The sequence below is a fragment of the Pteronotus mesoamericanus genome, unplaced genomic scaffold, assembly GCF_021234165.1.
Source record: "Pteronotus mesoamericanus isolate MK-2021 breed Mesoamerican mustached bat unplaced genomic scaffold, CSHL_Meso_final scaffold_167, whole genome shotgun sequence".
NCBI classification, from domain to species: domain Eukaryota; kingdom Metazoa; phylum Chordata; class Mammalia; order Chiroptera; family Mormoopidae; genus Pteronotus; species Pteronotus mesoamericanus.
In genome coordinates this window covers 37,806,245-37,829,970 of record NW_026555308.1, presented here as the reverse complement: position 1 = coordinate 37,829,970, position 23,726 = coordinate 37,806,245, and the positions used below count along the sequence as shown (strand labels likewise).

The following is a 23,726-nucleotide window of genomic DNA, read 5'->3' as shown; positions in this document are numbered from 1 at the left end:
AAAAGATACAATCAACACAGGTAATCACTGGTACCCTTCATGCCAGGATTACCACTGAGATAAGCACACCTGGATTCCCATGAACTTTTTGTTTTACGCTGACTAAAGTAAAGTGATTCATGCCACAGGAAAATGGGCTAAATAACATACTCAAATGGAGCAGTACCAAGTAGCTTGAAAAATCAATAAAAGACATAATCAGAAAGTAAGTTGAAACCAGTCTGCACTACTTGTGACATCATTTTACAAAAATTTAGACCATCATACAACAATGTATTGACTTAAATGAAGTACTAATCTACACAAGACACCTTTAATCTCAGAAAGTACCTGAGAATCCAGTAATTTATATTTTACATCCTTGCTTCGGAGCTTTTTAAAAAAGAAGAACCCTATTTTTTCTTCCTGCATCATCCTTTAGCTTTTCCTTCTGTCTGCATGAGTGTATAATGGAGAGATGATAGCCAAGTTATCGCAAATAGAATTTGACATTTGAAGTGCCAAACAAAGACAAAGAACTAAAGTTCAAATACTTCCAATACAGAAACATTTTCATTCTGATTGGTAAATAACATACATCTAATTCCATTATTCTCACTCTCTCAGATGACGTCAAAGTCATGTTACCTCTGGTTTCTTTGGTTAGCTGTTCATGCTTACATTTTAGTATGTGGGTTCAATAATTGAAGAACTCCAAACACCTCAAATAATCGATGAAGACATAACTTAGAGGGACTGGGGGTAGGGAGGTAATTTATAATATCCTACCATATTCCCTTGTTCAGAAGATCTCTTTGCCTTCTCATGGCAAATGATATAACTTCTCAGGTTAAACCTTAACAATTTTTTCCTCTATTTTAGTGTTTCCTATTTTCATTAGGTTAGGAGAAATTTTGTTTTAATAGATGCTGCTGACCTGTAGGTTATTGTATCTGTGAGATATATTAAGGACATTATCATGTTATAGCCTTAATTATGCTCATAATTTGAAAGAAGATTTAACACATATAAATTGTCACTGAGTAATCAAGATTTTTCTGTTAGTTCATAGTCACTGCAGGATTGCTTCCCTATACATGCTGTGTTGGGACCTCTATTTAAAAAAAAAAAATAGCAAAGTCATAGCAATAGTCACTGTAGAAAATGTCTTTGCTGGAGATCTTAACAATGTTTGGGCAGCTTTAGGTCCTCCTTCCTCCATGGCCCCAATGGGCTCCGTAAGTTACTACCTGGTACCAGAGCAATTGTCAGCTCAGATGTCAAGAGCCCTAAACAGCCCAAGAACACAAACTAGAACAGAAAGAAGCTCCATGGTTTACACTTGTAAAGGGATCCATTAATACAGTGCCTGTCAGTCTTTTCCACCAAAATAACCCAAATGTGTCAAAGTAGTCTGGGGGGATAATCTGAATTACCTCCAAGCCAGAGATTTCTTTGACGTCTCTTGAAAATTCATTTGAATTTTGAAATTTACTCTACATATAATAGCATATGCTTTAATACAATTAAACAAATCACTAAGTTTACAACTTATTTGTAAAAAAATTTACAACTTTCCCTCCAAATAACCAATTAAATTAATGTATGAGAGATACAGCCTGTTTCTTTTGGAGCTTTTGGTAACCGCCCCCGCCTCGAGTCCTCCAAGCACTTCTGAATGCTCCCCAAATGTTTCACATAACTTATTATAAGGCATAGGGATGTTTAGTTAAATTTAATTTCATTATAGGTAAAAATACTTTATAATGAACTCTAACTCATCACCACCTAGGTGTGTTTCTTTATTTCTTCATCCTTTTCATTCTTTCTAGTTCTCATCAGCTTGGGCTTCATTTTTTCCAAGAGTCTTCTCTGGCTTTTCCTTTCTTATCTCCTAATATCCTGTGTGCCTCACATATTTCTCACTGGATTAGATCCAATCCTGTACTAGTGTTATTTATATCTTTTGTCTTTTCTCCAGCTTTACTGAGATATTAACAACTGTAAGTTTAAAGTGTGAAAAGTGATGATTTGATACATGTACACATTATGAAATGATTACCACAATAAGGTTAGTTAACACCTCCATCCTCTCATGTAGTTATCTTTTAGTGCGTGTGATTATAACATGAAAGATTTACTCTCTTAAAAACTTTCAAGTATATGATACAGTTCAATTATAATCACCAAGTCACCATGCTATACATTAGATCTCAAGAACTTACCCATCTTCGTAACTGAAATTTGTATCCTTTGACCAACATCTCCACATCTCTCCTACCTTCCAGCCCCTGGGAACCATCATTCTGACCCTCCTTTTAGAGTTTGGCTCTGATTCTACATATAAGTGAGAACATACAGTATCTTTCTCTTTCTGGCTTATTTTACTTAGTAAAATGCCCACAAGGTCCATCCATGTTATGGCAAATGGCAAGATTTCCTTTTCTCATGGATGAATAAATTTCCATTATCTATATACCACATGTCCTTTATCCATTCATCCATTGGTGGACACTTAACGTTTCCATATTTTGGCTATTGCAAATAATGCTGCAATGAATATGGCAGTGTAGATACCTCTTTGAGATAATAATTTCCTTCAAATATATACTCAGAAGTGGGATTTCTGGATCATGTGGTAATTCCATTTTTAATTTTTGAAGAACCCCCATACTGTTTTCCATAGTAGTTGCACCAATTTACATTCCAACCAAGAGTGTACAAGCGTCCTATTTTCTCCACATCGTCACAAACACTCATCTCTTTTTGATGATACTCATACTAACAGGTGTGAGGTGATGTCTCATTGTAGTTTTGATTTGTATTTCCCTGTTGATTAGTGATGTTGAACACCTTTCATGTACCTGTTGATCGTTTGTGTATCTTCTTTGGAAAAGTGTCTGTTGTAGTCCTCTACTAATTTTCAATCGATTTCTTTATTTTTTTTCTTTTTTCTTTTTTTGCTATTGAGTTGTATGAGTTTCTTTAGTATTTTGGATGCTAATCCCTAATCAGATACATGTTTGCAAATACTTTCTCACATTCTATGAGTTCGTTTTTCACTTTGCTGACTATTTCTTTCGCTGTGTAAGAGCTTTTTAGTTTTATGTAGTACATTTATTTATTTTTGCTTTTGTTGCTTGTGCCTTTGGTGTCATATCCAAAAATTTGTGGCCAAGGCCACATCAAGGACCTTTTTCTTAGTGGTTTTACATTTTGGGTCTTACATTTAAGTCTTTAATCAATTTCAACTAATTTTTATGAGTGGCATAAGGTAAGGGTCTAATTTCTTTTCTTTGCATGTGAAAATCTAGCTTTCCCAACATCATTTATTGAAGAGACTATCCTTTCCCTATTGAGTGTTCTTGGCTCCTTTGTCAGGTATTAGTTGATTGTATATATGTGGGTTTATTTCTGGGCTCTTGATTCTGTTCCATTGGTCTATGTGTTTGTTTTTATGCCAATACCATACTTTTTTATTATAATTTTATAATATAGCTTGAAATCAGACTCTGTGATGTTCCAGCTTTGTTCTTTGTCAGAATTTCTTTGGCTATTTGGAGTCTTTGTGGTTCTATATGAATTTTAGGATTGGTTTTTATATTTCTGTGAAAAATGCCATTGGAATTTTTACAGGGATTGCATTGAAATCTGGAAATGGCTTTGGGTCCTTTGTATCCAAATTCAGAGTAATTTCGCAAACTTCTTAAGGGTAATTCCCTATGTGTATCACTTATCTACTGCAACATAACAAGGAATCATAAAACAGTAACTTAGAATAGCACTTGTTTCTTGTAATTCTGGGTTCAACAATTTTGTCTGGGCTCTCCTGGGAAGTTCTCTGTCTTTTCTAATCTGGAACCGCCAATGTGACCTGCAGTCCTCTGGTAGCACCAATGGGGTTGGAGGGACTAAGATGTGCACACTCATGTGTTTGGGGCCTAGTTGCTGGCTGTTGGCTGAGCCTCTCTGTGTGGTTTCTTGTCATTTGTTAGTCTAGCCCAGATTTCCTTTCATTGTGACAGGGATGTCCTAAGAGGTGAATCAAAAAGCTGTAAAGCATTTTGAAGCCTATGTTCCAAAACTTGTCCAATTCCACTCTTGTCACATTCCGTTGGTCAAAATAAATCACAAGGTTTCCCTAGATTCAAGAGGAAAAGACTCTACCTTTCATTAGAAAGCTGAACAATATTGTGGCCATAATTTTCAACCAAGCACACCATACCTTTTGCTTGTTCTGTCAGTTCAGCAGCAAGTATCATAGTGAAGGCACCTCCTGGATATTAGCTAAAATAAACTCAATGCCCTGGCATTTTTATTACATCCAGCTTGAGACCATAACCTCAGGATAAGGATAAATTTGAGGGAAAAATTCATCTTTATCAGATTAATCTATAACTCATTATTTGGACTCATTTTCTTTTAAAGATTTCCTGGATCCAAACACGTCTTATTTCAAAGGAATAACTGTACCTCAAAGATAGAAGCCCATGCTCTGAAGGTTGAAAATAAATCAACAAATAGTTACTATACCTGAAACTAGAGTACCAAGTTTTGCTCACCAAAATACTCTTTTATTGCTCAAACATTCTTCCAATGCTTGCCATGTGTAGGCTCTGTGCTATTTGCTCAGGGTGCATAGTCTAGTAGAGGAGGTAAATATACTAATGGATAATTGTAAGACAGGATAGTTCATAATTACAATGATAGATATATGCACAGGATATAATAAAAACACATTAAGACATAAAATTCATTTTAAAAATTTAACAATTTGGTTGTGTAACAAGACACATGTGAATCTCCTAGTTGCTAAATATATATATGTACATATCAATTTTATGTAGTGTCATTAAAGCCTTTTGAGGATTGCAAGGGTGTGTATACAAAGAAAAGAAAGAAGGCAAGATTTATATTATACGACCATGTGGTAGACATCTGTTCTTTTTGCCTGTCTAGCATCTATTTGCTCTTCTTGTGGTGACAGCACCTAGGCTCCCTGCCCCCTTTCTTCCACTCACGTCTAAATGATCGGGGTAGAGATAACTTGACCCCTGTTTTAACAGGTGGAGTGTGTGATCCAGGCCTGGCCCACCAGACCACTGCACTGTTCTGGCCAGAGGGACTTGTTCAGGGATAGGTATATGACCCAAGACCTGGTAAGACCAATTTCCAGAACTTTTGTGGAACTTCTGTGAAGGGAAAAAAAAAAATCACTCTTTTCTTTTGTGTTTACTCAACAGAATAACCTGTAAACCTGGGGCTGCTGGAAGCCACAACAAGGAGCCTGGGAATACAGCCAATTCTGAAGGAAATGGCTGAGACACGGAGGGAAGATCGATGGCATTCGAATCTTGGGATCCATCCATACAAGATCTAACCACCTAGACTTCAATACGTTTACATTCATCTCCTCTCCCCTCCCTGTCCCCTCCCACTGCCTCTCCTCCCCTCCCCTTCCCTCTCCTCTCCTCTCTCCCTTCAAAGTATTAGTGTTGGGTGTTTGCCATTTTTCGCCAAAAAACACTAACAGTATAGAAGGAACAAAACTCAAGAAGGAGGTTTGAGCCCTGGCCAGGTGGCTCAGTTGGTTGGAGCTTTGTCCCATACACCAAAAGGTTGCCGGTTTGATTCCAGGACAGGGCACATACCTAAGCTGTGGGTTTCATTCCCAGTCCGGGCACTATGGGAGGCAACTGGATGAGGTTTCTCTCTCTCTTTTCCCCTTCCTCTCTCTCTAAAATTAATAAACATATCCTTGGGTGAGGATTAAAAAAAAAAAGGTAGGTTTGAGGAGTATGTATCAATCAGACTAGTATTATTGAAGCAAAGGGTCTCTGTGGGGAAATAATGGGGAAAAATTAAGGTAGGATGAGGCCATTAGATGGTAGTGAGTAATTAGAGGGTAAGGAGTCTCGACAGCCCAAAGAGTTCAGAGGTGATATAGTAGAGTCTGTTAAGTAGACAGAATAGAATCAATGCATTTTACCATAAATACACATTAACAATATTAGAAGTCACAGCAGCATCAATTAAAATCATTCAGAAAGAAGCTAGGAGGAAAATTTGGAGGGTGAGGAGAAGGATCTATATATGGACAATGGCAGTGTGGATCTGAAAAGGGGATTAGAGACTGCACAAGGACCAGAAGGACAAGGATTAATACAAAGAGATAGAAAGAAACTAAGTGAACTCACCCAGAGTCTGCCCAAACTAAATCTAAAGAACAGTCAAGCTGCAGAAAGTTGGTTGACAGTATTCTCAGCATGCAATTAAAAAGCATAAAATGGTACCTATTACTTACAGATTTTGGAAACCTATTCTAACTCCCAATTAAGGAGTAGAATAAATTTTAAAAAATACATTGTTCATCCTATGACACAGGGCTTCGAGTATGTAAAACAACAACAAAAACCCCACACACTTCCTGAAACCTTCAATCAGGGCTAAAAACCTTTGTGACTTTAGTCTGCTTTTTTGCTAGCTGGTCAGTATTTTTAACAATGAATCTCTCAAGATGACTTTGTTTAAAAGGCTCCGTGTTAATTATTAATTGCTCACTCAGGGCCCATAGGGGATTTAGGGCTCTTTTGCTTTCTTTATTCACCAGCCAGAACCCTACCTATTAAGACTAATCCAATTGGATTGGAAAAATGCCTTCTTGTCTCACTTAATTTAACCTGTTTTAAGGGTTTAGAAAAATATTTATACACAGAGAAAAATCCCCCAACAATATTTAGGAGTAACATTTATTTTGGAAAACTGGAATGTGTCTGGTCTAGACAGGTTTTGTGTCTATTAAATGACTATGGTTTTAATTTTTTTCTAAAGCAAGATACTAAACCAAAACTCGGGGGCTGCTTATTTGTTTCTTTAAATCTGCCAAGGAATCAGGCTAAGTCCTTACATTTCCTCCCTCAAGCTTGGAGGGTTTGGAGTCCTTCCTGTCCAAACTATATATTCTTTGATCTAACCTTTTACTCTGAGTTCCTGTTAAGGAAAGCTCGTGCTATAGTTTCTCTGGGAAACTTGGGTACTTTTTTATGTTCCTTGTGGGCTATAGTGGTATTATCAGAGCAGTAATGAAGGCAGACACATCAGGCAGGAATATATTTCAAGGAAAGGCCTATAAAGAGTCTTTGAAGATATAGGTTATTGGAAACTGTGCCCACCGTTCTAATCTTAGGACAAATTAAATTTAGTTGTATTAATTAGCAGATTTTAATGTCTGCTATCTTAAACAAGGTTTTAAAACCATGGGGATTTGATTCAAATAAGTTCTTGGGCTCTCTGAGACCTAACCAAAGAAAGAAAAACAAGTGCCCCCAAGGGTCTGAAAAGCACAGGCTTGTAACAGCCTCATTAGGCCAGCTCGAAGGCTGTGCATCGGTTCTCCTCAGGCAATCCTGTGATTTTTTCCAATAGTCATCACCCTGAAGCGCTACCTCTTTCATGTAATTCACACATTTGACACAAATATGTGGAAATCACGTGTAAAGTTTACAGCCTGGTTGAAGTAAAAACAACAACAACAAACACCGGCTTATTTAAAAGGGAATGTTTTAATAAAGGCTCCGTGGAAACTGCTAACATGTACTATATATACCTAATGCTAGAAAAATTTTAAAACTCTAGAGTCTTTCCTAATTATAAAGAGAATTTAAAAAATTTAAATCTCAATTTAAAATATGTAACTTAAATTTTTAAAATTTAAATTAAAAAATTTTAAATCAAAGTTTAAAAATGAAAATTACAAATAATTATACTGACTTTAGATTTTTTTTTTCCCACTGGGAATTTAGGCAGCATACACAGAACTTTGTAACTCTTTTGGTATAATGTATATTGCCACTTTTCTAACAAAGAAATGGACTTAGTCTAGTAGGAATTTTCCTCTGATCCGTCCTCTGGACCCTGGGGACCATGTGTCTGCAGTTTAGGGAGTGACCTCTGAATAGCAGTGCTCTTTTCAGTTTGCACCTTGAACCTCAGAGGAGTTTTTCTAAGCAAGAGTTGCAGGGGACTCAAAGAATCATCTATTTCAGTTTCTTTAAAAATTTTATTTATTTATTTTTAGAGAAGGGAAGGAAGGGAGAAAGAGAAGGAGGGAAACATCAAGTTATGGCTGCCTCTCATGCGCCCCCAACTGGGGACCTGGCCCGCAACCCAGGCAAGTGCTCTGACTGGGAATGGAACTGGCGACCTTTCAGTTCGCAGGCCGGTGCCCAGTCCACTGAGCCACACCAGCCAGGGCAGAATCATCTTTTTCAATAAGCCACTTCTTAGTGTTCTCAACTCCTTCATAGCCCTGTGGCTTAGAGTAACTGACTTAACTTCTCTGAGCTTCAGTGTCCTCCTCTATATAAGGAGGGTTCTATTTTGAACTTCAAAGGTAGTTGCAAGGATTAGATAATGTAAACAGGCACTGTGTAGGAACTTTCAAATGGTATCTTGCGAAGCCCTTCCAACTACCCTATAGCACAGGTATTACTACTCTGTCTTTACAGACAAGGAAACTGAAGCTCAGAAAAATCAGGAACAAAGTCTAAGAACCATGGAAACTTGGTAGTGAACCTGGGATTTACCTTTTTAGCATAGAATACAAGTGCCTAGAAAATTTCTTATACATAGTAAATATTAGTAATTTTTAACTATTTTTATTATTGCTATTGATATAACTATTAAATTTTATATAGCTGGTACCTGAAAGACATTAAATTTTTAAAAAAAGATTTTATTTTATATTTTAGAGAAAGGGAGGGAGGGAGAAAGAGAGAAACATCAATGTTTGGTTGCATCTCGTTGGTTGCAATGTTTGGTTGCCCCCTACTGGGGACCTGGCCTGCAACCCAGGCATGTGCCCTACACTGGGTATCAAACCAGCAACCCTTTGGTTCGGATTGGGTGAGCGCTCAATCCAGTGAGCCACACCAGCCAGGGCAAATTTTTAAAATACTATTTCTATGATGACTTAAAACAGATATAAAAATCTATTATGACAGTTATTCAGATATCTTAATTTTCCCCCAACATATATTTGAACAGAGACTGCAAGGCCAAATAGAAGATTTGTAAATAAAAGTTATGGTCAATTAAATGTGAGATATGCTATATATTTTACTCTTCTGAAGATTCACAAGAAATATAAAATCCTCTGAGATGTCTCAAAGTAAACTATTAATCTAGTTTAACCCAAAGTTTTCAAATGTATTTGACAAAAGAATTCTTTCTTCATATAATATTTATGATCATCCCATGAAATCAGTATTCTGTGGCTCTATCAAAATTCCTCTTCCAACTCAAACATGCAATATTTTGGTGGGTCTTCTTTTTCTGCTAACTCTACTCCTTGTTGTGGATGTACTGTTAAATGTTGGGGCTGACAGTACAGTCTTTCTGACACTTGACTGCTAAACCTAAATTTTTCTCACAACAATACAACATTTTAAAAATATTTCTCTCCATAACTGCAGTCAAAGTTAAAATACTATCAATTTCCCCAAACTCCTTGTCAGAGTAATACTTAGATCTCCTTGTAGGCCTTATCTTTTGCACCATTCAATGGCTTCTCAGGTTTTACTGACTCTAATTTAAACTTTTAATTTGTCATAAGCTTATGACTCCACAATTAAATGGTAATTTCCTTAATGTTTGGAACCATGCATAGCATGTTCATGTATCCCTCCCTAAAAATGTATGAACTCAATGCATTACACATTCACTCATTAATTAATTCATTCAACAGATATACATTGAGCATATTCCATGTGCCATGCACTGTTCTAAGTGCTGGGTTATATCAGTACTCTAGCAAGGTCACCAGTGTTCTAGTGGACTTTTATTGCACTGAAGCAGATAGATGCATAAGTCTTCAAGTAAGTACATAATGTAATGTCAGATAAGAGTAAGTGGCATGAAGCAATAAGGTCATGTGAAAGAGTGATTGCCAAGAGGTAACCTTGGAAATGACTCTCTGAAGAGGAAATATTTAAGCTGGAATCTGAATAACAGGAAAGAACCAGTCATGCCATGGGAAAGTCAGAAAGAAGAGTGTTCTAGACCAGAGCAGAGAGCCAGGGCAAAGGGTAGAGGCTGGCTGAGTCTGCTGACAAGAATAGCAAGAAGGCCAGTGTGGCTAGAGCATGCATAGTAAATCAGAGGAGTCACTGTGATATCAACTTAGAGTGGTGGGTGTGAGCCAGACTGCAGTAAACAATTTGAACTTTATTTTAGGTACTATGTAAGCCATGGAGTGTTAAAGATGGGAATGACCTAAGTATGTTTTCATCACATTGAAAGACCACTCTGACTGTGGGGTAAAGAATGAAATCTGGTGGAGAGAAGGAAGACCAATTATTATTATTAATTGGTGGAGGGCAATTATAGACTATTCTAGTAGTCAAGGCAAGGTAAAATAGACAATGCAGTAAACAATTTGAACTTTATTTTAGGTACTATGTAAGCCATGGAGTGTTAAAGATGGGAATGACCTAAGTATGTTTTCATCACATTGAAAGACCACTCTGACTGTGGGGTAAAGAATGAAATCTGGTGGAGAGAAGGAAGACCAATTATTATTATTAATTGGTGGAGGCCAATTATAGACTATTCTAGTAGTCAAGACAAGGGTGGTTGCAGTAGAACAAAGGTAGTGGACAAATTCTGGATGTGCTTTGGCAAAAGAGACAATGGGACTTGCTGGCTTGAGTAAACTGGTAGGTGGTGCTATTTGCTAGATGGGGATATCTGGGAGAGGAATGGCCCTGGGAAGAGGGGCAATGAACGCTGAGAGGGTCTATCGCACACCCAAGGATATGTGTCAGTTTTGCCTGATTCTTAAGTTCATGGAAAGGGCAGGGCTAGATACATACATTGGGAGTCACTGGCACAAAAATAGTATTAAAATCATGAGACCACATGATATCATCTATGTAGAGAATGTAACCCCAAGGCACGTCAAAATTTGGAAGTGGTATAGAAAAGAGGAGAGAGAGAGGGAGAGAAGGAGGGAGGAAGGGAGGAAGGGAGGCAAAGAGAGAGAGACAGACAGAGAGAGAGAGAGACAGAAAGAGACTAAGAAAGGGAAAACAAAATGGTAGGCAGAAACTCAGGAGAATGCAGGGTGGAGAAGTCCAAGAGAATAAAGTACAGATGCAGTGAGGGAACAGTCAGCTGAGTCATATGCCAGGGGTTTACATGAGGACAGAAGAGGAACCATGGGGGCTGGTCAACATGGAGGCAATAAGGGCAGGTTCTGTGGAGTGGTGATGACTAAGGTTGGAGGAGTGGGTTGAAGCAACAATAAGAGGGGAGGACTGATAAACATTTAATGTAGACAAACTCTTTGAAAAGTTTTGTTGTGAAGAGAAGCAGAGGAGTGGGGCAGTAGTTAAAAGGGACATGAAGTCAAGGGAGTGCCCAAGGTGGGAGATATATAGAGTCAGAAGGAAAGATTAATGATGTAGAAAAGAGAGGAACTAATTGAACACGTAAATCTTTAATTGTTGAAAATTTAAAATATGTTTCATTCACATTAGACTGAATAGGAGTTTATTTTCCAACATATGAGTTGTAATTGTGACAGTTTCCAGGAAATAAAACTGGGTGGTAATAATAATAACAATATTAACTAATATGTAGTGCTTACTATGTGCCAGACATTGTTTTATGTACTTTACATATATATGTAGTACATGTATAAAAATATATATTTGCTTCCGTATTCCTCCAAATAACAATTGTTCTTATGTTACACTTGATTGGGAACTGAGATACCGAGAGGTCAAGCAACTTGTTTAGTGTCCTGCAGGCAGCAGAACCAGGATTCATGCTCAGTCTGGCTCTGAAGCTTTAACTAATAAACTGGTAAAAGGTTTCACATTAGCTGTCTTTTCTCAGTTCATGACACGTTTTATAATTTATCTTCTCTCAGTTACTTCTTCTTTCTCCAAGGGTATAGAGTTACAGAAAAGGATGAAAAGAAATTGTTTTTAACCTTTTCTCTATTTCGGACAATCTTATGAGATGGTCAAACCAATTAGATATGGTCAGCAATTCTATCACACCTATTGCTTTTAAAATATTTATAATCATATACTACACACTAAAATACAACTTTTGACAGTACAGTCTTTTTTTCCACAAAAGTATTCCATCTATATACAAATTTGATATACACTTAATACACTACCTTAATGGCTATATTGTATTCACTTGTTGAGATATACTACAGTTTACTTAACCCTTCAAATATATGTGTGTATTTATGCATTTACATAAGAAATCCATGATCTTGGCAGAAAAATTAGACTATACAGTCTAATGAAAAGAATTCCATTTTTTAATTCAATAAACATTACTGTGTCCATTTTATGTCATGCAACCATTATAAACCTTTCTTTCAAATGCTATTTAAAAGCACAAGGGCAATGCAAAGAGCTATATAGGAAGTATGTGGAAAAAAATAGTAAAAAACAATTAAATGACACATATGAGAGAGAGAGAAAGAGATTAACAGAGAGGGAGAGATGTAAAAAGTAGTAATTATTTCTGGTTTTATTATCTTCTGCTTGTCTTTATTTTCTATAATGAACATACATTATTTTAAAACTCAGAAGAATTTTTTTTAAAATATGAAATATTTTTACATTTTATGCGTTACCAGACATCTGGTTTGAAGCTAAAACAGAACTCATTAAGATAGTAAGGCACGGAGGATAAAAGGACATTTTTATAATTTCAGTTACTTAATAATGATGCTCTAAATTATTCTACTGCCAGGAGCAGTGGACTGTCTGTGTGCACATGTGTGTGTTTAGGGCATTACATAGTTATCCATGCTAATTAGTATATATTTACAAATGATGGACAATCAACATGGAGGTTTGCTTCTTGCCACTAGGTGCTACCTGCCACAAAAGGAAACAGAGAGACTCAGAAAACACTTTCAAGGAAAAAAACTTCCCTCAAGTATAGGTAGAAAATTCAGATACTTTTTCCTGTCTTGTTCAGCTACTCTTTTTTTTTTTTTTTTTTTTTAAGATTTTTACTTATTTATTTTTGGACAGAGGGGAAGGGAGGGAGAAAGAAAGGGAGAGAAACATCAGTGTGTGGTTGTCTCTCATGTGCCCCTACTGGGGACCTGGCCCACAACCCAGGCATGTGCCCTGACTGGGAATCAAACTGGCGACCCTTTCATTCACAGGCTGAAGCACAATTCTCTGAGCCACACCAGCCAGGGCTAGTCAGCTACTCTTTAAGAGCCTCTTTTCTTTAGACTTTTTATTGTGAAAAATTGCAAACATACTAGAAAATATGTATTTGATTGCTCAAAAATATGCACAATAAACTCCATGTTTCTATCACCCAGCATCAATAATTATCACCATTTTAAAGAACTTTCTAATTGCTTATTTTATATTGCTAGGAAGTAATAATATTTACAGACAGGAGAACTATGTTTATAGACTTCCGGTCAAGATGGCAGCATAGGCAGATATGGCTCGCCTCTTTGCATAACTACATCAAAATTACAACTAAAATATAGAACAACCTTCTCTCAGAACTGTCAGAAATCGAGGTGAATGGAAGTCTGACAACTTCCCTACATCCATGTGTGGTGGATAAAAATTCAGGAGGCATATCTTGGGAGCAAGGAGTCCAAGTCCCACATCAGGCCTCCCATCCAAGTGTTTCAGTGCCAGGAAGGTAAGCCCCAACAACTTCTGGCTGCAAAACCCAGCAGTGATTGAGTCAGTGACAGAAACTGCTGAAGCCTCAAAGAGTTCCTTTTACAGAACCCACAGACTCAACTACTAAAACTCACTCCTCCTGAGCTCTACCACCAGGGTAGCAGCCTTGAAAGGCACCAGTAGCATACAGGGAGAAACTGAAGTGCCCGGCATCAAGGTGAGCAGAGGCTATTTTCCCTTTTCTAAACTCTCCCTCCACAGAGCCACAGAGCCAGCAAACTGGTGCCATATCTGAGACTCCATCAACCTGGCTAACATTGATTGACCTGCCTTGGAGATCCCCAGAGACTATGCCCCACCCATGTTATGGGTCCACCCAAGCTACTTTTCCATATGAACGGTTGATCTTGGCTCATACCACACAACTTCCTAAGTCCTCTCAAACAAGCAACAGCTGGCCTCAGTGAGCCCTAGGCCCAGCACTAGCAGCAGGCATCTTAGATCCACAGCTTGGCTTTGCCTGGAAAGCTTCAAACCCAGCATAAGCAGCAGCCACCTCAGATTGCTTTATAGCTCAGGCAGGGTGGCCCTGTGCAAAACACAGGTGGGAGCTGACCTTGGCCTCCACCATCTGGGAAACCCCAGGGCCAGGGCAAGCACACCCAGTGGACAGCTACAGACCACACTGGAGCACCATCACCCTGCCCCTGCACAGCTGATCCTCCATGGAGAGTGGAGGTTTGTGGTAAGTGGTCAGAGTCAATCTTTGCAGCTGACTGGCCTGAGTAAATCCCTTCAATGGATCTGCCAACAGCAACCAAGGCTCAACTACAAGAGCAGGATATACTCAGTCCACACAAAGTACTCAGCTTTGGTGATAGTGGAGGCTGTGCCACTGGACCCTACAGGACACCTAATATATTAGGCCACACTATCAGGATATGGAGTCAAAGCAGCTCTCCCTACTGTATTTTGCCATGTACAATGCACACGTTTGTTGCCCAAATTTTTGTGGGAAAAATAAAAATGTGCACTATACATGGGTATAATGAGTATATACCATGAGCATAATAATCACATACCATGGGCATAATAATCCCATGTATGGCATGCACAAAAATGTGAGTGCACATTATACATGGAAAAATGTGGTAATAGATAGAAAAAAAACAGGGAGGCTGCCGAAATGAGCAGACAAAGAAACATGGCCCAAATGAAAGAACAGATCAAAACAGCAGAAAAAGAGCTAGACAAAAGGGAGGTAAGCAATCTATCAGATGCAGAGTTCAAAACGCTGGTTATAAGGATGCTCAAGGAACTTAGTGAGGACTTCAGCAGCATAAAAATGATCCAGTCAGAAACAAAGGATACACTAATTGAAATAAAGAACAATTTACAGGGAAATTACAGTACAGTGGATGAAGTGAGAATCAAATCAATGATTTGGAACATAAGGAAGCAAAAAACATCCAAACAGAAGAAGAAAAAAGAACCCAGAAAATGAGGATAGTATGAGCAGCCTCTGGGACAACTTTGAGAGGTCCAACATTCACATCATAGAGGTGCCAGAAGGAGAAGGGAAAGGGCAAGAAATTGGAAATCTGTTTGAAAAAATAATGAAAGAAAACTTCCCTAATTTGGTGAAGGGAATAGACACGCAAGTCGAGGAAGCACAGAGGAATCCCAAACGAGATGGATGCAAAGAGGCTCACTCCTGCAAGGCACATCATAATTAAAATGCCAAAGGTTACAGATAAAGAAAGAATCTTAAAACCAGCAGGAGAAGAGCAGTTTGTTACCTACAGGAGAGTTCCCGTAAGACCATCAGTTGATTTCTGAAAAGAAATTTTGCAGGCTAGAAGGAATTGGCAAGAAATATTCAAAGTTATTAAAAGCAGAGACCTACAACCAAAATTGCTCTACCCAGCAAAGATATCATTTAGAATTGAAGGACAGATAAAGAGCTTCCCAGACAAGAAAAAATTCAAGGAGATCATCATCACCAAACCATTATTACATGAAATGTTAAAGGGACTTATTTAAGAAAAAGAAGAAGATCAAAACTATGAACAATAAAATGGCAAAAATACATCTCTATTAACAATTGAATCTAAAAAACAAGCTAAGCAAACAAGAACAGAGACAGAATCATGGATATGGAGAGTGTTTTGACTGGTGCCAGATGGGGAAAGAGGGGAGGGGATTAAGAAGTACAAATAGGTGGTTACAGAACAGCCATGAGGATGAAAAATACAGTATAGAAAATGGAGTAGCCAAAGGACTTTTACAAAGGACCCATGGCCATGAACAACGGTGTGGGGACTGCCTGAGGGACTAGGGGGTGCTGGGTTGAGAGGGTCAATGGGGGGAAAATCAGGACGACTGTTAATAGCATAATCAATAAAATATAATTCAAAAAAAGAACAGAAAAACAAGTATGTTAATAGAAAAAATTTTAAACATTAAATAAAAAAGATTTTTTTTTAACCTCACTGTACTACAGTTTAAAGTTCTCAAGTAGTTTCTGATGCCTGCTGATGCAGTTACCACCTTTGCCATCCAATTTGCCCCTCCTCTCTAGGAGCTATTTGAATGCATTATTATGCTTGGGAAAGGGAAAAACTAAAATAATGAAAGTGGTAAACTGGGAACTGTGAAGCTATGGTACAGAACGGGAAATAGTGAGCACTCACCCAGGGAAGTGTGGCCAAGAAGACAGACCAGGGACAAGCTGGCAACAGGCTGGCAGGTCACTCTCATTTACAGAAGTCAAGGAAGCAGAGCTAGGGGGGCACTATCCAGCTGTCACCTGGTTGTACCTACCCAAACTGTTGTCACTGCTTGTGGGCCAGGAAGCAATTCTATCCCTCAGCTTCTTCTTTTTACAGGAGTTGTCTGACTTCTCAGAAAGTCCCACCTCCTCCTTCCTAATTTCTCGAACAAGCTGCATGCGGCATCTTATAAAATCCTGAAAGGAAATCTTCCCATTTTCATCTGCACCCAGTTGGTTCATGATCTCAGCCACAGACTCTTCCATATTCAACTGACGACAGACCATCAACAAGTCATTCCTACAGAAGGGGTTGAACAGAAGAAAAGTTGTTTAGGAGAGACATTTGAACGAGAGAAAGTAGTTCATGAAAAAAAAAGAGGTTTTTTTGACTCTAGTAGACCTATTTCTAACCTCGTTGCTTCTAGAAAAATGGTAAGTGTGCAAAATGATCTGTTTCATCAGAGTTATTCTAGACAAGAATGCCATTATTATTTGGAAGAGTGGGGCAACTTTAAATCTTTTGTTCCCTTTTTTCTTCCTGTTTCCACACCCTTCCCTCCTTTTCTATCTTTTGAAATTGATGGAGCACCTGTGGAGCTTAGTTCTGTAATCTCACTGTGAGGTAGAGTTTCAGAATATAAAAAAGACATTGTTTCTACTCTTGGCAGAGTGTTAAATCTAGTCAAGTTGTAAAAGAACAACAAAGATTTTAACAAGCTCGGTTTTCAGCTTTCTGAACCAATATAGTAGGGAGAGCTGCTTTATTTCAGTTACCTAATTTTAGAGCTTCTTTAAAATGTTATTTAATCATCACTTTCATGACTCTGTGCTCACCTACCTCTGATTTTTCCTGACTTTCTTTGAATATTTTTCACGTTCCCATCAGCAATTAGCAAGCCCTAGGACTTAGAGCAGGGATCAAATCCCAAATGCCTTGCTGGACCGGGACATAATGTATATGTGTGAAGTACAGGGATATAAGAGGGATTGATGAAGTTTGTGGTTTGACTAAGAAGTATATACAGCCTATAGGTTCTCAAATTAAATAAATAAAATAATTGATAAAAAAATAAAAAAGGAACAACAAGAACAGCAACACTATGCTGACCAAGAATATACATCATTGGAATCCGACATATTTTTACACACTCAAGTTTTATCTTCTCAGCCTGACCCCAAGCTTCCAAAGCCTGTGTGGGCCATGTTTCAATGTCCCTTAAGATCTATCTGTGCAGCTACCATCCCATCATCCTGTATATAGCAGATCTCCATCATGTTTGTTTTGATAGATTGATTCATAAATTCTCAGAAGTTAAAAATGATCACTCTTTTGAAAGGAGCCCCGACTTGGACATTTTCCTGCACATACCTGTCTTTTTATTTTCCCACAAAAGGCAGCACATGGGTGCTCAATAAATATGAATGACCAATACACACCATAAAAACAACCCAGTAGCCTCAGTGACAGAGCAGTATGACAGTTTCTTTGCCCTAGGCTAGGAACATTTCTTAGTGAAAGAGATACTAAGCTGCAGTTGTCCAAAACTAAGATAGTATAATGGAGAACTATATATACTAGTAGCAATAACATCATCATAGAGGCACTTGTCTTAAAAAAACCCTACCAACCAAACTTTTCTTTTATCCTCACCCAAGGACATTCTTATTGATTTTAGAGAGAGGAAAAGAGAGGGAGGAAGAGAAACATCGATTGGTTGCCTCTCTCACATGCCCCAACTGGGACCAAACCCACAATGCAGGCATGTGCCCTGACTGGGAATAGAACCCGTGACTCTTTGTTTCACTGAACAATGCTCCAAACAACTAACTGAGACACCCTGGCCAGGCTGTATATTACTTCAGAAAATATATTCATTCATTGTAGAAAATGTAGACAAATAAAAGAAGATAATACAAATTACATGATTCCTTTACCCAGCAATAGCCACAGTGAACCTTTTGATTAATTTCACAAAATGTTCATGAACATTTTTTTCCTCTAAATTCTTTCTAAATAAAAAGTCCTCTAAATAATTTTTTCCTTTCATTATTGCTGCAACTTCTATAAAATGTGTTTTATATTTATTAATATTCATATATGTATGTATATCATCTTCAGAGTATTTCAACATGAGGCAAGACTAGATTTAAGTTCATAGCAGAGGAACTGGTCAAGTCAGGTAATATTTAGTGGTGTAAAGAACACAAATCACCAGGCAGCAAAATTAAAATATGGCAAATAATCAATACTTTTAGCTCAAAACTACATGGTTTCACAATGCACAGCTATTATTTTCTGTAAATAAAAGCCTTTTTTGTTTCTTGGCTATTCTTCTCCCTTTAACTTGTAAAGAATTGAGTAGGAAGTGAAAATTCAATGAAGCTATTTATCATTTACAGAAATTCACAGCCTAACATCAGGCATAGATAATGGGAAAGATGGGCTTAGGCCTCCCAGGCTCAGAAGCAAAGAAAAGCATTGTTCTACCCCATAATGACACTAAATTCCAAATTCAATTGGAATGAGGGCTGTGCAAAAGCAATCATTACTTCGCATAAGAGGTTAGATGATTCCATTCACAATTCTCAACTAACGACACCTATGGACCTGGTAGTTATGCCAGAAATAGTTACTTATGAAAGAACTCAAAAACAGTCTAAAAGTTTATTTTTCCCCTAACTGTTCAATTTGAACCATAAAAAGATATAATGTTGAAGACCCTAATTTCAGTTTCATAAGCATTCAAAACATGAAAAGTTGATAAGTGGACATTTGGTTCTGTCCAAAAAGTCCGCAAAGACATTTGCTTCACCACAAAATGGCTTTGAGATTTGGTCCTGTCCAAAACATCCACGGAGACATTGGCCCACAATGAAAGGTCCTTGAAGTATGAAGACATGAACTGCAGATCCACGGACAAGTTATCACCCAGGTTCTCAATGGTCACGCTCAAATATGGCCACCAACCTCACAGCAATACCAGCAGGATCAAATCTGTATCACTGAAACTATTTACAGATAGAATTAATAGAAAGCCAATAATCAGGTCAATATATACTCAAGAGCAATTGCTCATTGATTTCGGAGTAACCTTGCTAAACTTCAGAATGAGGAAGACAAGAATCTATGTGAAATCCAAGGTTCCTCATAAACTACAGGAAAAACAAGGTCCATACACTTTGAACAAGGTTTTCAGTGCTTGTATTCTGTAATGAATCATGAACAAAATGTCTCCATAGTCCTTTTGGGACAGGAGCAAATATCAAGGACCTTTCAGCATGAGCCAAAAGTGGCTGTGGACATTTTGGACAAGACCAAATGGCAGACATACATTTATTTCCTTCTCTTCTGCACTCAGCACTGACAGCTGCTTTTTCCTGAATCTCCTTTCCTGTGTAACAGCCCTGTCTTTTGGTTTCCCCCAAACTCTATGTGACTATGCTTTCAAAATCCTTATCCTTAAATAGTCATGTTACCCAAGGCCTTGTCCTTTGTTCTGTTTTTTCATGTTATAGACTTTCTATAGGTGATTAATCTAAATTTATGGCCTTATCTATCACTACGCATGGTTGACACCCAAATCTCCATCTCCAGTTAAGTAGCAACCCATTTTCTACTGAAGAGCTACACTTCAGTGTTATACATTTACTCTGAACTCAAAGCTCTAAATTGAATTCATCTTCCTGTACCACTACTCAAGTACACTCCTGCTATAAATTACACCATTGGGTCACCCAAGTCAGAAACCTAGAAATTACCAGCTTCTTTCTCCTTTATTCTCCCACACAATCAGTCACCAAGAACTAGAGACTCTGTTAATAGCTCTCATATTCATTCCATCCTGATCAAACTTACCATCTTCATCAATTTCCCTTTGGTTTTCTGCAATTATCTACCTATTTTCAACCAGCAGCTAATAAGTTACTTTTTTCTCTTAAATTTTTTATTTGTTCCCCCCAGGACACTCAGCTTCATAGCTCTGTTTCTTGTCTCAAAGCCAAGGCCCATCAGAATATAGCTTGGGCCTATCTCTGTAACCTCATTCTCCTGATAACATAGGCAACCTGCATTCTAACCACGTTGAATTTCTTTTGGTTTCCGGAAGAGACATTATTGTTTTACATATCTATACATTGCACATGTTTGTCCCTCTACTTAGACATCCTTCCTTTCTTTTTCTCAAACTCTAGCCTATTCTTTATAATTCACTTGAACAGCATCTCCTTCAGAAAGTTAATCTCAAGTCTAATTTGATGTCCCTTCTCTATGTTACTGAGGCCCTGGTGCTTGCTTTAGTCACTTATCCCACTTTATAGTATTTTTTTTTAATTTATTTTCTCTCTGTTCTACTAGACCAGAAGGTGGTAACTAAATCCTACAGCCAAATCCAGACCATTAACTGTTTTGGTGAATCAAGTTTACTGGAACACAGGCACATCTATTTGTCTGTGTATTGTCTATGGCTACTTTTTCACTATAGTGGCTGAGTCACATAGTTGTGACAGAGACTATATGGCCCTTTATAGAAAAAGGCTGCAAACTCCCATACTAGACTGTAAATTCCTAAAGAACAGGGCTCATTCTCTGTTCATTTTTTAATCCCTAACACCTGGCATATAATAGCGGCTAAATAAATAAGTAGGTAAATAAAATGTTAGATTTGAGGTGAAAGGAATGGTAAGAGAACTTAAATAATGAGAACCTTTAATCCCAGTTCTCTTTTGCTGCATGCACATTTCAATTTTCAATCACAAATTACAACAAAACAAGTTGATGTCATTAGGTTTTAAAATATCTTCTAATATATATGCTGAACTCCGTATCCTTCAAGCCAGTAATCTAAACTTTCTATGCTAGTGCTACTCAGCTCTGGAAGCACATCTTAATCACCTGCTGTGGTTAAAACACATTTATTAAAAGATATTGATGCTCGAGCCCATGGTCCTAAGGAATGAAGGTTTTGAGACAACTCAAGAATCTTTGTGATCACAACCAACAAACCAAACACAGTAGATTGTGATAATGCATGTACCTGCAAGAAGAAAAAATATCTTAGAAAAAATTATCTGTAGAAGTGGAAACAAAAAGGATTCTACCACAATTTATGCTCCATGAGGATGGAGAATTTTGTCTCTTTGTTCACTGTTGTAGTCCTAATACCAAGAACAGTACGTGGCATATAATGGGGGGGGGGGGGAATCAGTAAATAAATGATGAACGTATGAGTAATTTTTTCATTTGCTTTTGATCATCCAGAAACCCCTGATTTAAAATATTCCATTTAATTGAAATTTTATACATTAAGATGACAAATTGGCAAATATTGTCTTTCGTTAATAGACAACTTTCTTTAGGGACATAAACATGTTCTATCATTTAAAATGGGGTTTTGAGTTAAAAAGGGAAAGCAAAAAGACATGCTATCAATAAATGAACCCCAGCCCTTTTTTAAAATTCAATTCTTATTTTAAAAAAGGTCAGTTTGTAGTCTGTAAAAATATGAGATGAGAAAATGATAAGCCATGAAGGAAAGAGAAAATTAATTGATAACATTATCTAAATGAACAAAATACCATATAATATGCATCCTACAGAATTCAGTGAAATCATCCAAGATCCTCCCAGTATGGTCTGAACATACTCACTAGGTCAGCCTAAGTAATAAATGTCTGCAACTGGCTCAAAGTTGAGCCTGCGTGTTCATACTCATTCTCTTTCTCATTTTCTCTCTCTCTCTCTCTCTCACACACATGCACGCGCGTGCACACACAACACACATACACACACACACAACATCTTTCTTTCTCCCATAAAATATACTACTAGAAATAATGAAGATTTTGGCATAATGTTTATATCTGGAAATTGCTTTTGGTTGACATTATCAACTTTTAAAAATATAAAAGAATAGCAAAGACAAAACAAAAGTCAAGATTGAAAGAAGGAATATTTTTAAGTCATCTAATTTATACTACAAGATTCTTTTTGAAATCTCACAACTAATGGATATCAAGATATAAACTTTCGCAAAACCAATTTCCAGTTACCAAATTCCTCAATATTGTCTACGTGGAAACCTATTTTAACTCTTGTGAATTGATATGTACAGTTTTGAATTTCACTGCATAATGCAGTAGCCAATACATGTAGATGACTAAGTTTACATTTAAATTAATTAAATTTCTCTGACTGGCTTATTTCACTTAGCATAATGTTCTCCAGGTCCATCCATACTGTCCCAAAGGGTAAAACTTTCCTCTTTTTTATGGCTGAGTACTGTTCCATTGTGTAAATGTCCCATAGTTGTTTTATCCACTCATCTACTGATAGACACTTGGGCTGCTTCCATATCTTGGTAATTGTAAATAATGCTGCAAAAAACATAGGGGTGCTTATGTTCTTTTGAATTAGTGTTTTGTGTTCCTCTGGATATATTCCCAGAAATGGAATCCTTGGGTCAAAAGAAGATTCATTTTTAATTTTTGGAGGTATCTCCTTACTGCTTGTCACAGTGGTTAACCAATTAGCATTCCCACCACCAGTGCACAAGCGTTCCCCTTTCTCCACATCCTCACCAGCACTTGTTGTTTGTTGATTTCTTGATGATGGCCATTCTGACAGGTGTGAGATGGTATCTCATTGTGGTTTTAATTTGCATTTCTCTGATGATTAGTGATGTTGAGCATCTTTTCATATGTCTATTGGCCATCTGTATGTCCTCCTGGGAGAAGTGTCTATTCAGGTCCCTTGCCCATTTTTTAATTGGGTTGTTTGCTTTTTCAGTGTTGAGGCTTGTAAGTACTTTAAAAATTTGGATATTAATCCCTTATCAGAGATATTGGCAAATATGTTCTCCCATTCTGAGGGTTGTCTTTTAATTTTGTTGATAATTACCTTTACTGTGAAAAAACTTTTTAGTTTGATGTAGTACCATTTGTTTATTTTTTCTTTTGTTTCCCTTGCCTGGGGAGATATATCTGATAAAAAAAAATTGCTACAAGCAATGCCTGAGATTTTGCTGCCTATGTTTTCTTCTAGGATTTTTATGATTTCAGGTCTACCATTTAAGTCTTTGATCCATTTTGAATTTATTCTTGTATGTGGTGTAAGTAAGTGGTCTAATTTCACTTTTCTGCATGTATCTGTCCAATTTTCCCATCACCATTTATTGAAAAAACTATCAAATACCATATGATTTCATTCATATGTGGAATTTAATGAACGAACTGAACTAACAAGCAAAACAGAGTCAGACCCATAGATGGAGAGATGACAGCTGGTG

At 37.4% G+C, this 23,726-nt stretch overlaps 1 protein-coding gene across 1 annotated transcript in view; it reads right to left on the bottom strand.

Moving 5' to 3' along the window:
• Positions 1-23,726, bottom strand: part of MCC (MCC regulator of WNT signaling pathway) — a 405,074-nt gene that overhangs the window by 317,179 nt on the left and 64,169 nt on the right. Inside the window, exon 2 of the mRNA XM_054589958.1 lies at positions 16,494-16,741. Coding sequence (XP_054445933.1) covers positions 16,494-16,741 — 248 coding nt within the window. The remainder of the gene's footprint in view (positions 1-16,493; positions 16,742-23,726) is intronic.